Source organism: Kryptolebias marmoratus, linkage group LG24 (assembly GCF_001649575.2).
Source record: "Kryptolebias marmoratus isolate JLee-2015 linkage group LG24, ASM164957v2, whole genome shotgun sequence".
Lineage (NCBI taxonomy): Eukaryota > Metazoa > Chordata > Actinopteri > Cyprinodontiformes > Rivulidae > Kryptolebias > Kryptolebias marmoratus.
Genome location: NC_051453.1, coordinates 4938818 through 4954263, shown reverse-complemented (window position 1 = coordinate 4954263; position 15446 = coordinate 4938818). Strand labels below are relative to the sequence as shown.

The window sequence follows — 15446 nt, the reverse complement described above, 5'->3', positions numbered from 1 at the left end:
CTTGGCAAAATCACAGTTATATTATATGCTGTACCTGGGGTTGTTTCCTGCCAGTATGGCTCCATTTTTCCTCCAGGTGACCCGAGGTGGTGGCACTCCACTAACGACACATTCAAGAGCTGCTGGCTTGTTGATGTGGACTGACACAGCCTGGGATCCGTCCATGATAGCTGGAGGCACTGAGGGAACAGTTGTTTATATTGATATACTTTTTTTTCTCTTTTATCAACAAATCCAGGTTTATTAGGTAGTCAAGATGGCCAAATAATAATGTTTAAACTCTATAGGAAGATTAGATTCTTTCTCTTATAATCTGTAACTGTACCATTAACGGTCAGGTTAAACAGTCGTGTGGTCCTGCCAACAACGTTACTCGCCACACAGGTGTACTGAGCTCTGTCGGAGAGCTCGGCCATGTTGATCTGCAAGTAGCGGCCATCAGACAGAATACGCACACGAGCAGAAGTCTGCACAAGGGACGAAAATGATTTCCAAATATAAGTCAGGGGTCAATATTATACTGATGTTTAGGAATGTTTTTGGTGACTGACCTGCAGCGATTTGCCATCTTTGAGCCAGGTCAGAGTTGGAGGTGGGACAGCATCGGACTTGCACTCCAGAGTTACCTGCCGGTTCTGCAGGACTGACAGATCCTGGGGTGTGTTTTCTCCAGCAATGTTAGGGGGAACTGAGAGAGACATCAGCAGAGAAATGAACTGATGAATTACATAATTAGGTACATAACAGATAAAAAACGAAAGACATTTTAAAACATGAAAATCTTCAAAAGTCTCTAAACAACAAAATTATAGTTTGTAAGCCATATCATCCATCCATCCATTGAAAACTGAAATTATTTAAAATCACATAGTTTTTCTTTTGTTCAAGTTTTACGCAACATGCGAAAGTTTTTAAGACAAAGATTACTAAGAAACAGATACTTTTTCCTCCTAAATTATATATCTTGTGACACTAATTCATGTTACTGACCATGCACTCGAACCAGGAAATCTTTGTCATCATCTCCTGCTGGGCTGTTGGCTAAGCAGCTGTACCTGCCTGTGTTCTCCAGCTGAGTGTGACAATAAATAAAAAAGAGAAAAAACTTTAAATATAATAATTTAAAAAATGTAAAATGAGCAAGATACATTATCAAGTGAGTTTGAGAAATGGGATTTAAACAGGAGGAGACTGACCTGTGTTGAGGCTATACGGAGCACCTCTCCTCCACGGAGGAGGCGCTGGTTACTTGTCTCTGGGAGAGGGCGTCCATCCTTCAGCCACGTCAGAGTGGGTGTCGGGATACCTGTCGCTTCACACTCAAGCTCCAGGACATTATTAACCACCACAGATACTTCTTTTATTGAACCAGAGCTCTTGATGCGTGGAGGGTCTGGTAAAGATAATGTAAACCAAAGATTTTTTCCTTCATTTATGAATCAGAAGCTGAAGAGTTAGAATTATAATCTGCTTTAACTCACCCAGAACTTTCAGGTTAAAATGACGGCTAGCTTGACCGGCGTCATTGTTAGCCATACAGGTGTATCGTCCTGTGTTGTTAACCTGGGCCGAGCTAAACTGTAAGGTGGTGTTCATGTTGAGGAGATGGATGTGGTCAGGAACTAAAGTCACTCCATCTGTGAGCCAGGAAATGGTCGGGGTTGGGGTCCCATCAGCAATACACAGCAAGGAAGCCAAATTTCCTCTGACTACGGTCACTTCTTCTGTGGTTCCTGCTCCATCCAGACCAGGAGGGACTGAAGAGGGCAGTTCATGAACTCATTAACTTTTTGTGTTCGGTTTGAATAGGAACATGCCAAATTTCTAAAACATAGACTCACCCTGCACCTGTAGATTATAACGTCTGCTGTCCACTCCTGCCCTGTTTGATGCGACACACGTGTAGCTTCCACTATGAGACACCTGGATCCGTGTAATCCTGACAGGTGTGAAGGGACAATGCACCACAAGTAGTAACTGAATATTCAACAAATTACTTGATTTTTATGTGAAATAGTTCTTGCTTAGGTATGGGTATTGTTCAAACCATAGATTAATCTCCTAATTTGGTAAAATTTTATGTTGATGTTTGTTTTTTTCTTAAGCAAACAAAATAAACTAAAAAAAGAAAAGATAAGATCTTTACTTGTTATTCAACATAAACTAAGCATTCACTTCATATTGAAAGAACGGAAGCTTATGACACTGCATGACCATCCTTTTCATGCTCACTGACCTACCGGAGCACCTGTCCTGCAGAGAGAAGTCGTATGTTGGAGGAGACTGGCAGAGGAAGGCCATTTCTCAGCCAGTTCAGATGCGGCAGAGGAGATCCAGTAGCAGCACACTCCATACTGACAGAACTGTCCAGAACTGCGGTCAGATCCTCAACAGCCTCATTGTTGCCAACTATGACTGGGGGGACTGGGTGAGCAAATCATTAACAATGAGGTGAGAAAAGTAAAAAAAATATACTATACTGCTCATTATTAGAACAAAAATAAAGGCTTTATTTGATCATGTACGTAATGTGTATTTTAAACATGAATTACACTCACCATACACATTCAAATTAAATATCCTGTCCTCCTCTCCGGCTGCATTGTTGGCCACACAAGTGTACTTGCCACTGTGGACAGGATCAGCCTGGGTCACAGTAAGTGTGTCACCTCTTGGATTGACACTACATATAAGGACATCAGAAAAAAAACAGTTAGTATTTCACTTGTACTATAGTTAGGTAATGGTAAAAAAACATTTCTGGCAACTTCCAGATAAATATGGTTATCTTATGTCGTATTTATTCAAATGCTACTTGAACAAATTAACCTTTTCTGTCTGTAATTTTATAAAATTACTCTATCTATAAGCATGGCATTCTCAGAGTGGAATGTGAAACATCTGATATAGGTATATTTATATTGGCATAATGTCAGATTTCATGTTTTTTTGTATTGCTGGAGTTGTATGGATTTATGTACCTGAGTCCTTTCATTCCTTCATTGTTGATGGCTTCTCCATCTTTTAACCACTGGATGGTTGGAGTCGGGGTTCCCTGAGCTTGACAGACCAGCTGGATGCTTTTGTTAACTAGTACCCCCATCTCACTGGGCATGTCTGATCCAGAGATACTCGGTGGGACTAAGAGAGAATCATTGGTTAGCTGAAATACAGCTACAGAAATGTTTGTGCAATAATATCAAACTAAGATTTTATTATGTCTTTCTATTTCAAAAACTTATCTAAAATGCATTTATCACACAACTGCCTGAGACTAAGATGTTCATGTACCTTGTACAGTGAGGTGGTAGCTCTTGTGTGCTTCGCCCTCCCTGTTAGATGCCACACATGTGTACGTTCCACCGTCAGAAAGCTGCAGCCGTGCAAACTGTAATTTGGCCCCTCCTGAGAAGATGTGCATCTCCAGAGACTCTGAGTTCTCTAAGGGAAATATGAAGTTACCGTTCTTTAAAATACACCAGCAGTAGCAAAGACATTGATTTTTTATTTTTTTTATCTTGTTCTACCAATGGGGTGTCCATTTTTCAGCCAAATGAGGTTAGGAGGAGGGATTCCAGCAGCATCACATGAGAAAGCAACTGGGTTGCTGATGGTTTCCACAACACTCTCCTCTGCTAGGCCGTCAATACTGGGAGGAACTGAAGAAAAATAGCTCTTTAATATTGTCATGCGTGTGCAACATATTCCCAAATATTTGTTACAGTATTGTTAAAAATGTATAGATTGGTACAGATTGATCATTTTATTTTAAAACAAGCTACCATGGATGTTCAAATGGAAGTTCTTGTTCACTTGTCCAGCAACATTTGATGCCATGCAAACATATTGTCCTGTATCAGATACCTGCAGAAAAACATAAGCAAAAACAATAGAAGCAATGCATATTTAAGTTGTAAATATTTATCATGACTAATGAAACAAAGAAAAGAGATGTTTGTTATCACTGAAAAACAACACGAAGTGTCTCACCTCTGAGTGTTTAATCTCAAGGATCTGCCCTTCTGCCAGAATGTGCAGGTTTGCAGATTCTGACACTGCTCTGCCGTTCTTGAACCAGGTGATTACGGGAGGAGGGACAGCATTGGATTCACACTCCAAAGTTACAGATTTACCAACAAGCACATTGACCTCCACAGGAGAGTCTCTGCTATTGCCTCGAATACTTGGAGGAACTGCAAGGTTGAGGAGAAAAATGTATTAATTCATGAAGCACAACAAAACCAAAAACTCCAAATTACAGAAAGTAAAGCTGTGAGCTGACCAAACACAGTTAGATAGATGTGTTTGGAAGCTTCTCCTGCTGCATTGATGGCCACACAGCTGTACTTCCCTCCATCAGATACTTTTGCTTTAAGAATCTGCAAAGTGCGTCCACCTGAACACACAGATGGACACAAACTCAGTCATTTTTTCACAGCATGGCAACATTTACAAGTCTTGTCATTTATTATTTCTTCAACTGTCACCAGTTTCTTTAAGCAAAATGTTTAATTTTTGAAAAGTGACCCTGACAGTTTCCCTCAGTACCTGGCACAATGAGAGCGTTCGTTTTGGCTTGAATGGGGCCCCTGTAATTTAGCCAGCTCAGCGTGGGAGGAGGGAAGCCGGTAGCTTCACAAGAGAGGGACACAAAGTTGTTCACCACCACCGTCACATTTTCAGGACTCACACCAACAATGGTCGGAGGCACTAGAAGGACAAGAAGAAACCATGTTTGATAACAAACAGAATTTCATTTTAGCTTGAAAGCAGAAAAAAAACACGTTTTGTCTCCATATTAAACAGAATCTAAATAAAATAAACAAACAAAAATGACTAAATACTAAGTTTTCAAAAAAGGCAACAAAGGATACATAATAACTCACCATGAACATTAAGATTAAAATGTTTTTCTGCACTTCCAGCAACGTTTTTAGCCACACACACATAGCGCCCTGTTTCAGAGACCTGTGCAGTCAACACCTGATAAAGAAAACACCATTTATTAGGAAAAAGCTTAAATTTACAGTACCTTCTTCAATAAGGAATCAATGCTACAATAACACATCGTTTCACAGCTAACTGACAAAAGGTGAATGTTTGAAATCTAAAATACCTAAATATAACAAGACTTAGTCTTCACAAACAAAAAACTAAGCAACAACTCTTTGAAAGCATGTTTCAGCTAAATTGAAAAGTGCACATTAAAATGACAGAAACAACACAAAAAATACTGCATATAGACAATCTAATTATGCAAAACATCAGCATTTATTATATAAATTATATTAATAACTCCCACATTTTGTCATCACAATGCATCACAAATACCTGAAGCGCTCGTCCATTAAGCAAAATTTTATGTGGACCATGAGAGTTGACAAGCTGTCTGTCTTTAAACCAGGTGATCTTAGGGGTGGGGTTTCCATCCACATGGCAATCCAGTTGGGTGGTTTTGTTGACCAAGACGGTGACTTCATCAGGCACGTCACTGTCTGTTCCCCGTATGCTTGGAGGTACTAGAAGAAGACATAAAGACATCTTGAAAAGTCTTCACACCAGGACTGATGTCTAATAGTCGTACTACAAAACTCACTCAGCACTCTAACATCATAGTAGATGGAGTCCTCCCCTGCTTCATTGATGCCCACACACGTGTACCTGCCAGAGTCTTCAAGCTGGGCCCTGGGAATCTGTAACACTCGCCCACCTGGAAAAGAAACAGGAGCTGTTACCGTCCGATTCTCTCCCGTTTTCATTCACTGTGTGAATTTTCACACCAATGTTTTTCTGTTTTGTATTTTTCCATACATTCTTTGAGACCTATCTACTTCTGCATATCACATATCAAAATGTTCAGCTCATTCAGGAGGTGGGTGCTGTGGAATTTGTTTTTTGTAACATTTTTACTTTTTAAAATATTTAACTTTATTCACAAAGATTTTTCCCATCAAAATTCATTGAAATATCTTCAATTCCTTCAAAACACATTGTTCTTTTTGAAGTCTGCTTTACCATACTTGCTCTATTTTTATTTTTTAAGCCACTTTTAGCTAGCCTTGTACTACTTTTACCTTTTAGCTTGTGTTCTGCTGCTTTTAGCTCCCATTTTGCTTCTCTTAGCTTTTAGGGAGTGTTCTTCAGCAGATTTCAGCAGCCATTCAGCACTCAGCATTCACACTGCATTTTCTCTAGTTTTCATTGTTTTTCTTGGCTCACCTGGTAGGATTAAAACTTTGTCATTCGAGGTAAGCAGCTGTCCATCTTTGTACCAGGTGAGTGTCGGAGGGGGCACAGCGTTTGTCTCACAGTACAGAGAGATGGGATTGTTAAGAATTACATCCCGAGCATCTCCACCAAAGCCTGGGACCGACGCGGCATCACCAACTCCTTCAGGTCTGTTGAAATTTGGTGGAACTTAAAAGAATGGGGAAAAATGTATATATTAACCCCACAGTGATGATTTTTGAAAATTCCTTTGAATTATTTAAAAGGAAACACAGTAAATCACATATTCCTGGATTTAGAGGATGTAGTATCTGCTCAGAGGTAACCCAGTTAACACGTGATCATAAGTCCACCCAGTTCACCTTGTATATTTACATCAAAGTCCTTCTCATCCTCTCCAGCTACGTTAGTGGCGACACAGGTGTAGCGGCCGGTGTCCGACACTTGAGCATGCTTGATCTGAACAATGCGACCATTGGCTGTAATGGACACATGGTCATCTGCCTGCAGGACCTGTGGAAAATTTGTTTTAATGTTTAATGTTCTGAAAAACAAAATACTGTCCAGAAATATATATATTTTAATGAATCAATCAATTCTACCTGCCCATCCTTATACCACTGCAGTGCTGGAGTAGGAAAGGCTTGAGCTACACACTCCAGGGTGAGTGTGCTGTTAATCTTGATCTTCACCTCTTTAGGGGCTAGTCCCTCCCCAGGGATATCATTCTTATTGATCTGTGGAGGAACTTCAGTCAAAAACATTTTTGGTCATATTTACAACATTACTGGTTCACCGGTATGTTTCAGTTCTTAACGATGCAGGAATCTCACCATGAACTTTAACCTCATAGTGCTTCAGTGTCTCTCCAGCTTCATTGGTAGCCACACATGTGTACCTCCCAGCATCTTCCTTCTTAGCATTGAGAATCTGCAGTGTTCGCCCACCTGCCAAGGGAAAGATCAATAAAGATTCAAAATTGATTGACTGTAATATTAAAAGTCTTTTATGATCTTTTGATGCCAGACCTGGAAGGACTCGAACACTGCGAGTGGATTGAAATGGACTGCCGTCTTTGAGCCAGGTGATCAGGGCAGGTGGGTAGGACTGGACCTCACAAACCAAAGAGGTGGGACTGCTCAGGGTTACTGTCACCTCCTCTGCAGAAATATCAGGGCCTGACCCAGCAATGGTGGGAGAAACTGGCAAAGGAAATGACAGGAATGAAATTTAGAAAAAAAACATTTAGATTTATTCCTGAAACATTCTCAGCTGTTTTTGTACCTAGAACATTGAGGTTGAAATGCCTGCTGCGGTCTCCTGCACTGTTAGAAGCCATGCAGCTGTACCTCCCGGTGTCTGCAACTTGGGCCTCAAATATTTGGAGAAAACGACCGTAAGACACAATCTGGTGGTGCCTGTCAGACACCAATAGTTGTCCATCCTTCAGCCATGTAATTTCTGGGACTGGGTTACCTGGAAAATTATCAAAAGAAGTTACTAGAGTTGCTAAGTAAAAAGACTACTTGCTCTGTAATTTGCATGAAGGATTTATTTGGACTTTTTTTTATTTGAAGAGGGTGTATATTTACCTGATGCCTCACAGGTGAGAGTGACGTTGTGCTTCTCCTTTACTTTAGTGTCCACTACTGTTTCCTCCTCCACAATCCTTGGCGGAACTGCCAATGAAAATTAACCAAATGGCTCAAACTATCATTTCAAACTGAACAAAAAATAACTCAATGGCGTAAGTTTCTAAGTTTGTAAAGTTTCTTAAATTTAGAAACTATCAAGATCATCAGTCATTTACTTTCTCTTTACCTAGAATGTCAAGATCGAAGTTCTTCCTCTCTTCTCCGGCACTGTTAGAGACAACACAAGTGTACCTCCCAGCATCCTCCACTGCTGCATGCAATAGGCGGAGACTCCGGCCCCCTGAAGGTTAAGCAGATAATTACAAAACTGGCTCTTTTGCAACACAAAAACACAACAAGAAGATGCACACAACAGCTTAAGCCTGGTTAAAGTTTATCCTTACATGTAATGATCCCAATCCATTTTATTACTAAGTACCCTGCATCTTAGTGGTCTTTGACAGTTAGCTTGGCAGAATAATAAAAATCAATATGCTCCACAAAAAATCTAAATTTCTTAACATTATGAGAAGAAAACAAACACATTTTTTCAGTGATGATAATCTCATCAGCTGGGCAGTAAAACACTCCTGACCTGAGAGGATGCGAACCGAACTCGTTGTCTTAACTGGCTGACTATCCTTCAGCCAGGAGACGGCAGGAAGAGGGATACCAGAAGCCTCGCAGTTCAGAGCAACTGGGTTCTTCACCACAACACTTACATTTTCTGGGAACTGCACCTGACCAGTTATAGTGGGTGGGACTGATTGTGACAAGAAAATATAGGGGAAAAAAAGACTATTTATGTATCAAAAAGAAGATTGATGATTATGTAAAAATCAGTTAAATGATCTCAAATTCATACCATGTACACTGATGTCATGTTTGCTCTCGGACTGTCCTGCCACATTAGCAGCAATACAGGTGTAACGCCCCATGTCTAATAATTTAGCATCTTTAATCTGCAACAAACTTCCCTCATTTAGGACTTTTGCTCCATGCTGGCCTGTTATGGGCCGACCATCTTTCAGCCACGTGACTGCAGGTCGAGGTATGCCCTCTGCAGCGCAGTGTAAGGTCACATCACCTCCCTTAGTCACTGTAACGTCATCAGTGTCATCTTCATCACGTCTGATAGAAGGGCGAACTGCAGCAAGAAAAGATGTGCTCAGCAAACTATGGTGCATACACAGTGTTTTGTAAATATTTCTTCCAATTTATTACACATAAAATCTTCCCACGTTTCTATTACTCAAAATAACAATATACAATGTAGACTGTCATGAGTACACAGAACAAATAAACAACAAAAATAACTTTGATGTTGACGATTTCATGTTAAAGATATTTGTACCATAAACCTGCAGGCTGTATTCCTTGGAGGTGGTGCCACTTTCGCTGGAGGCTGTGCAGGTGTAGGAGCCAGTATCTGATCTCTCAGTGCTGGAAATCTGCAGCTGACGGCCTCCTGACAAAACCCTGAGCCGCTGGTCTGACTTCAGGCCATAACCTGCATGTGGAAAACACAGTTTAGATAAAGTGCTCAGACATCGTATTCTTGCTCTTACTGTAACTTCTGGTTTCTCACTTACCGTCCTTCATCCATGTAAGGTTGGGAGGTGGAATACCACTGGACTCACATACTAGAGTGATGAGACTTCCTTCAATCACTGTCAGAGGAGAAACCTCCTCTGAGCCGCGGATACTGGGAGAAACTGCAATGACAACATGACACCTAAAGGAGGCGCTCTAATAAAATTAAACACACTTTTCCAAACATGCACAATGAGTGAGACTTATGCCAAGCTGTTTGTGTAGTTTTTTTTTTGTTATTCTTGATATCAAGGATATTAACACTTATAATAACTCTGGCATATTTTCTTATTAACATAACCCACAAACAATTACATGAGGAAATAAAATACAAACTTACCCCAAACGATGAGGTTAAAGTTCTTCTCTGTTTTTCCTGCAACATTGGTGGCTTCACAAGTATACCTTCCTGAGTCCTGCACCTGAGCACTATTAACCTACCAATCCAAACACAATTCAGTGAATTTAGGTAATAATTTGCTAATACTTAACCCAACAGCCCATGTAAAAGAAATGAAGAACAGAAGTAAAAGTATAAATGGTAAATGCAATAAAGTGATAACTCCTGGTTGTTTCTTACATGGTTATATAATGTCTTACAAACTCTACCTTGAATAAACTACCATCTGCAGAGACAGTCAGACCAGGCTTCCTAAAGAGAGGACGGCCATCTTTGCGCCAGGACAGGATGGGCGGAGGGACTGCGTCGCTCTGGCAGTGCAGCTCCACTGGAAGACCAAGCATCACTGAAGCGTTCACTTCCTCACCCTTGATGTTCGGGGGCACTGAGTCAGACACGGAGGCAGGTCAATGAAATGTTTCAGAAAAGGCTCATGGATCAAAGAGAAACTCTCAAGTGTGATTGTTGGCGGACATTTTGAAGCTCTTTTACATCGCAGGTCATTGTTAGTGGAAGTTAGACCACAACTGTAAGCAATCCAGTGGTGCAGGCAACTCTTCAGGTCACCTCATGAATACACAAAATCTGTGATGTTCGTCATCTGGGACTCTTTATGCAATTCGATCATCCTGGGATTTAACAGCGGCATGAAAACAATCAAGATTTGTTAGTAATACTAAATTTGAGCAGCTTAGTTTTCCGGGAGTTCATACAATCTAATCTCCACAAAAAATTGCTCACATGTGTTGAAACCAGACAACAAAGACGGATCTTTAAATTATATTTTCATACCAAAAACTATATCTGTGAGATCAGAAAATATAAATGAATAACTGACAGCTAAAACTAAGAACATCTTGACCTTATGAATGACCGTGTCTGGAGTCTAACACAAGAACTAACAAAATGTAAGATAAAGTCCATCAGGTTTAAATTAAACTACATCTTTCTGGGCAAATTTGGCCTGGTGTAATAAGTACCTTTATATAATTTCTCTTGAACCAAGTCACTGAGAAACAACAGAAACAGGCCTTTGGTTTGGGATTTGTCCAAATACAGAAAGCCACTAAAGACTGGAAGCAATAAATCTGCCTTTTTTTTTTTTTTGAGGAAAAGAACTTACTTTTTTTGTGCAGGATATTCAAATTAATTTAAAAGGATACACCAACAGCATTAACATTTTAATGTGTGTTGCCTGGATCTTTATGTGTCATGAGGTTTATCATATGTGATTTTATTACACTATATTTCACTACATTTCGATTGTCTAAATCAGATTTATCTCAAAGTTGTCAAATCTACTGATTAAAAGATATTTTTAACCTAATGACTATTTTAATACAGTGCAGCAAGTTTGGATTATGAGTGACAAAAGGTAAACTATAAAAAGTCTAAATTTATGACTATAATCTACAATTTTACACTGAATTTATTTTTGCCCAATATTGCTTTTTGTATATTTAGAGCTCTTTAGTTCTTTAATTCTGAAAGTGGTGCCTCTAGTTTACATGAAAAGAGCACTACAACAAAATTTAATTTTGATAGATGTACATCAGTGCAAAAAAAGTTTGCAAACACAACCTAAAAAGAAGACATTCACTTTGTTAATAATTCTTCAAATACCTTAAAAAATGGACTAGGACACTTGAATATAAATAACCTTTCTGTTAAAAACTTATTAAGTCCACTTTTTTTCTTACAGAATAATAAGTTCTGGTTTTAAGCAACAGAAATTACACAAAATGCTGTAAAGGTGAGTTTTTCAGTGTAAATATGCTTCTTTTAAGAGTGAAGCTGCATTCATACATGTGTATTTAATGACTGAGAAATGATGACTTTCTCACCATAAACTTTCAGATCATACTCTTTGTGCTGTTCTCCTCCAGCATTTACTGCCACGCAGGTGTACCTGCCTGTATCGCTGACCTGAGCACTGTTCAGAGACAAGATTCTGCCACCAGACAGCACCTGAGGAGAAAACAGAGCCCAGATCTTAACACTTAATGAGAGAAGTTTGGAAAAACATCTATGCACTCTTGGAACTGGTCCTCAGATTAAGTAAGTTGCAAAGCACAGAAAAATCTTACTAAAAGCATGGTTAAAATATATAAGCATATGATGTAAAAGGCACCTGTATGCCATGTGAAACGCTAGCCACAGGGCTGCCATCTTTTAACCACGTCAGACTGGGCAGAGGAACCCCGGAGGCCTCACACGGCAGCTTGGTGGCCTCGTTCACCACAACTGTGACCGTACCACCCCGGCTGGAAATGACTGGAGGCACTGTAAAGCACATGGATGTAGATATCAGACCCGATAAACACAAAAGTGAATATTTGTCTAATGAAAAGCAAACGCACCAAACACTTGCAGGCTGTAAAGTATCTCTGCAGCTCCAGCCAGGTTGACAGCTAAACATCTGTACATTCCAGCGTCCGACAGCTGAGCCTGTTCAATCTCCAGCACCTGGCCACGCTTCAGCATCAACAGGCCAGCTGCACCGGCCAGAAGGCGGCCATCTTTGTACCACGTAACAGCTGAAACAAAAAAAAGCAGTGCAGACCATAATTTAAAACTTAAAAAACATTAGGGCTGTTGTAAAACAGACATTTTTTACCTAAATTTACCACATTAATGCAAGCCTCACAGGTGTTCTGAATGTGTGCTTCCAATTTCAGTTCAAAATACTACACAAATATTTGAGTGCGTAAAATTTAAAAAGGATCTGGCCGCAAAATTATACCTAACAGGCCCATTAATTCAATAATAATCTTCTTTTTTGGTTTAAGTGTAACTGTAATTTACCTCTTTCTGTATGAAGAGGTCCTTAAAATAGTATTAAACTAATAAAGTAGGAAGGTTTGTTGTTTTTTCATAGATTACACATGTTAACAGTACTGTGTGTTGCATTTTCTTGCTACAGTCAGCATTTACACTCTGAATTTGTTTACAAATGTTTATATTTTTATGATTATACAACTTGTTCTGCTCAGTGAAGCAGAACAAGTCACCTGATTCAGTGGTTAAATCACCTCTTCATGTCTGCAGAAGCCTGTTAATCACCCATTGATTCAAATCAGGTGTGTTGGAGCAGAGAAACAAGTAAAACATGGAGGATGGTGGCCCTCCAGGACCAGGGTTGCCTACCCCTGATCTATACTTTCACTCTATCAAGAATTACAGCAAGAATATTTCGTAAATGTAGTGGTGCGAAACTCCATTATTATTTCCTTATTTTCTCCTATTTTTTAGACCTTTATCAGTCAGTATTAAAAATCAAAATGAAAATAAGTGCTTCAAATGACACTGAAAAATAAACTTATAGCAAAATCCCTTCAAATGTTAGGTTATTTCACAGGTACAATAGTTTTTGAAATGCTGCATCTGTTCTTCTGATGAAAATAAAGTTTAATAACACCTTATTTTAACTGTGTATCTGTATCAGAGCTGTACTTTGTACAGTAAATTAAGAAAAAAAGTTAGGCTGCCCACAGGAGATCATATAAGATCACTGCTCTTCCTTTAACGGTTAAAGACTAAAACAAGCGACACAAAGTCCATTTATAAATGAGCCCAGTAAACCAGAGGAAAAGAACCTGTGATCAGCCTCACCAGGTAAAGGTCTTCCTGTGGCCTTGCACTCCAGCTCTGCAGAAAAGCCTGACAGGATGGTCCGGTTGATGACGTCTCCAGAGAAGGGGATGCTGGGAGGCTCTGAGAGACAAACACAGTAATTAATGCAAAAGAGGCAATTTATTTGCATTATATTTTCACATTTTGTCCTAATTTGGGGCTCACAGATGGTGGATAGAATGAAGAAATCAAGAAAATAGCCTTTAACCATAACCCAGGAAAGGAGTGAGACAAAAGACACATGCGGAGAGAATGTGTGTCGTATCTGGACTTTACCATGAACACTCAGTCGGATGTGCTGTTTAGCTTCACCAGCTGCATTTGTAGCCAGGCAGGTGTAATTCCCAGAATCCTCCAGTCTTGCTTCTGTGATCTTTAGTGTCCTTCCTGCTGAGTGCAGCTGCGGTGGTTAAAGACACAGACGGGACACGGAGAGGTTAGAGTGGTGATTACTTTCTGCGTTTAAATTAGAGCATAAAAGTTTGCTCTTAAATGTTGTCATTTAGTGATTCTGTCGGAAACAACAGAGTTTCAGTTTTAAATGCAGACAATATTTTTATGAATTACACAAAATGAGGAAAAATATAATTTTTTGGTTTGTGTTGCTTACAGCTATAAAAAAAAGAACAATTCTTCACATTTTGGGAAGGAGTTGCGTTACTAAAAGATATTTCTTTTTCCATTCTTTTTAAGTATTATTCTAATTTCTTTTCATGACAGTGTCAAAACACAGAAAATAACAAAAACAAACATTTATGACTTGTTATAAGTATACAGTAAATGATTTTCTGTGTATTTTTGGGAGGGTAGTTGACAGGTATTTGTTAAATTATGTATTACATACAATGTGGTCTTGTAATAATAATTAACAAAAGGGACCAAATAAATCCCTATTAAACTATTATAATTGGTAACAACAGGTGTTCTATTCTCTTTATGATGCTGTTATGTTCACTGTCATTAAAATAAAGTCTTACAGTAGATCATGGCAGACCCTGCATGTATGGTTTGCCAGAATTCATGAATATATCTTCTTTAAATTAAATTCAGTCAATAAGGACCAACCCTGAGGTGCTCCTTTGTTGTGTCCACAGGTCGGCCATCTTTAATCCAGGTAATGCTGGGCGGAGGGATGCCACTGGAGATGCACTCCAAACTGATGGACTTCTGAAGAACCACTGAACGCTCAGGAGGCCCGGTCCCTTGAATGGTTGGAGGAACTGCAACAGATAAAAAGTTATTTTCTTAAAAAAGGTTTAACAAATGTAAAAGAGGGATAAATGAATATCAAAAAAGAGGAATTTACCCAAAGGAGAAGCTTTCCTGCAGCTTGTATTTAAAGCACATAAAGGAAACTAAAACGTGAAAATCTTGAGATGTTTTCTTTAGTCTAATGTATTTTTTTACCTTGTACTATCACATTGAAGTTCCTCTCATGGTCTCCTGCCTCATTAGTGGCCACACACTGAAAACGAGCTGTGTCAGAGACCTGAGCGCGGGAAATGACCAGTCGTCTTCCGCTCGCTGCAATCCGCAACCCTTTCCCCTGCCTGACTGGTTTTCCATCTTTATACCAGCTGGAAGGATATAAATTTACAGTGACGTTGTGCGTCTTTATGTGTTTGTTTATGTGGTGGACAGATGTCTTACGTGATGACAGGTGCAGGTGTTCCTGTGGCGTGACACTCAAGCTCCAAAAGGCTGTTGACTATGACTGTGCCGAGCGTCACCTCGTCAGGTCCATCAACGAAAGGAGGAACTACGAAAAACAAAAGTGATATCATCAGATAAAATCAGCATTTAGCATTAAAACTACAGACATTATTCACTGTATTTAGTTCTTGGAAAATGTTTGTTATTTTTAAGGTTTCCTTGTGTTCCAGATGGGAAAAGCCACACTGAAATAGCAGGTGTCTGTTTCCCATGTGGAAGGCACACATGGGGTTAACAGGAGCCGC

At 39.5% G+C, this 15446-nt stretch overlaps 1 protein-coding gene across 2 annotated transcripts in view; it reads right to left on the bottom strand.

The window, feature by feature from the left end:
• The window catches only part of hmcn1 (hemicentin 1), a 67150-nt gene that overhangs the window by 13787 nt on the left and 37917 nt on the right, over positions 1–15446 (bottom strand). For both annotated transcript variants that reach the window (XM_017420545.3, XM_017420546.3), the window contains exons 33-73: positions 15139–15247; positions 14896–15065; positions 14554–14708; positions 13765–13888; positions 13468–13569; positions 12216–12392; positions 11987–12138; positions 11700–11823; positions 10065–10240; positions 9796–9892; positions 9455–9577; positions 9217–9372; positions 8728–9009; positions 8458–8625; positions 8050–8163; positions 7821–7907; positions 7513–7704; positions 7257–7430; positions 7062–7175; positions 6831–6976; positions 6591–6741; positions 6220–6417; positions 5597–5710; positions 5332–5519; positions 4887–4983; positions 4549–4710; positions 4283–4396; positions 3991–4193; positions 3783–3864; positions 3528–3659; positions 3292–3441; positions 2982–3141; positions 2559–2683; positions 2241–2424; positions 1842–1939; positions 1482–1757; positions 1197–1393; positions 991–1072; positions 552–688; positions 326–467; positions 35–179 (exon numbers count right to left, since the gene is read on the bottom strand). In XM_017420545.3, coding sequence (XP_017276034.1) covers positions 35–179; positions 326–467; positions 552–688; positions 991–1072; positions 1197–1393; positions 1482–1757; positions 1842–1939; positions 2241–2424; positions 2559–2683; positions 2982–3141; positions 3292–3441; positions 3528–3659; positions 3783–3864; positions 3991–4193; positions 4283–4396; positions 4549–4710; positions 4887–4983; positions 5332–5519; positions 5597–5710; positions 6220–6417; positions 6591–6741; positions 6831–6976; positions 7062–7175; positions 7257–7430; positions 7513–7704; positions 7821–7907; positions 8050–8163; positions 8458–8625; positions 8728–9009; positions 9217–9372; positions 9455–9577; positions 9796–9892; positions 10065–10240; positions 11700–11823; positions 11987–12138; positions 12216–12392; positions 13468–13569; positions 13765–13888; positions 14554–14708; positions 14896–15065; positions 15139–15247 — 6079 coding nt within the window. The remainder of the gene's footprint in view (positions 1–34; positions 180–325; positions 468–551; positions 689–990; positions 1073–1196; positions 1394–1481; positions 1758–1841; positions 1940–2240; positions 2425–2558; positions 2684–2981; positions 3142–3291; positions 3442–3527; positions 3660–3782; positions 3865–3990; positions 4194–4282; positions 4397–4548; positions 4711–4886; positions 4984–5331; positions 5520–5596; positions 5711–6219; positions 6418–6590; positions 6742–6830; positions 6977–7061; positions 7176–7256; positions 7431–7512; positions 7705–7820; positions 7908–8049; positions 8164–8457; positions 8626–8727; positions 9010–9216; positions 9373–9454; positions 9578–9795; positions 9893–10064; positions 10241–11699; positions 11824–11986; positions 12139–12215; positions 12393–13467; positions 13570–13764; positions 13889–14553; positions 14709–14895; positions 15066–15138; positions 15248–15446) is intronic.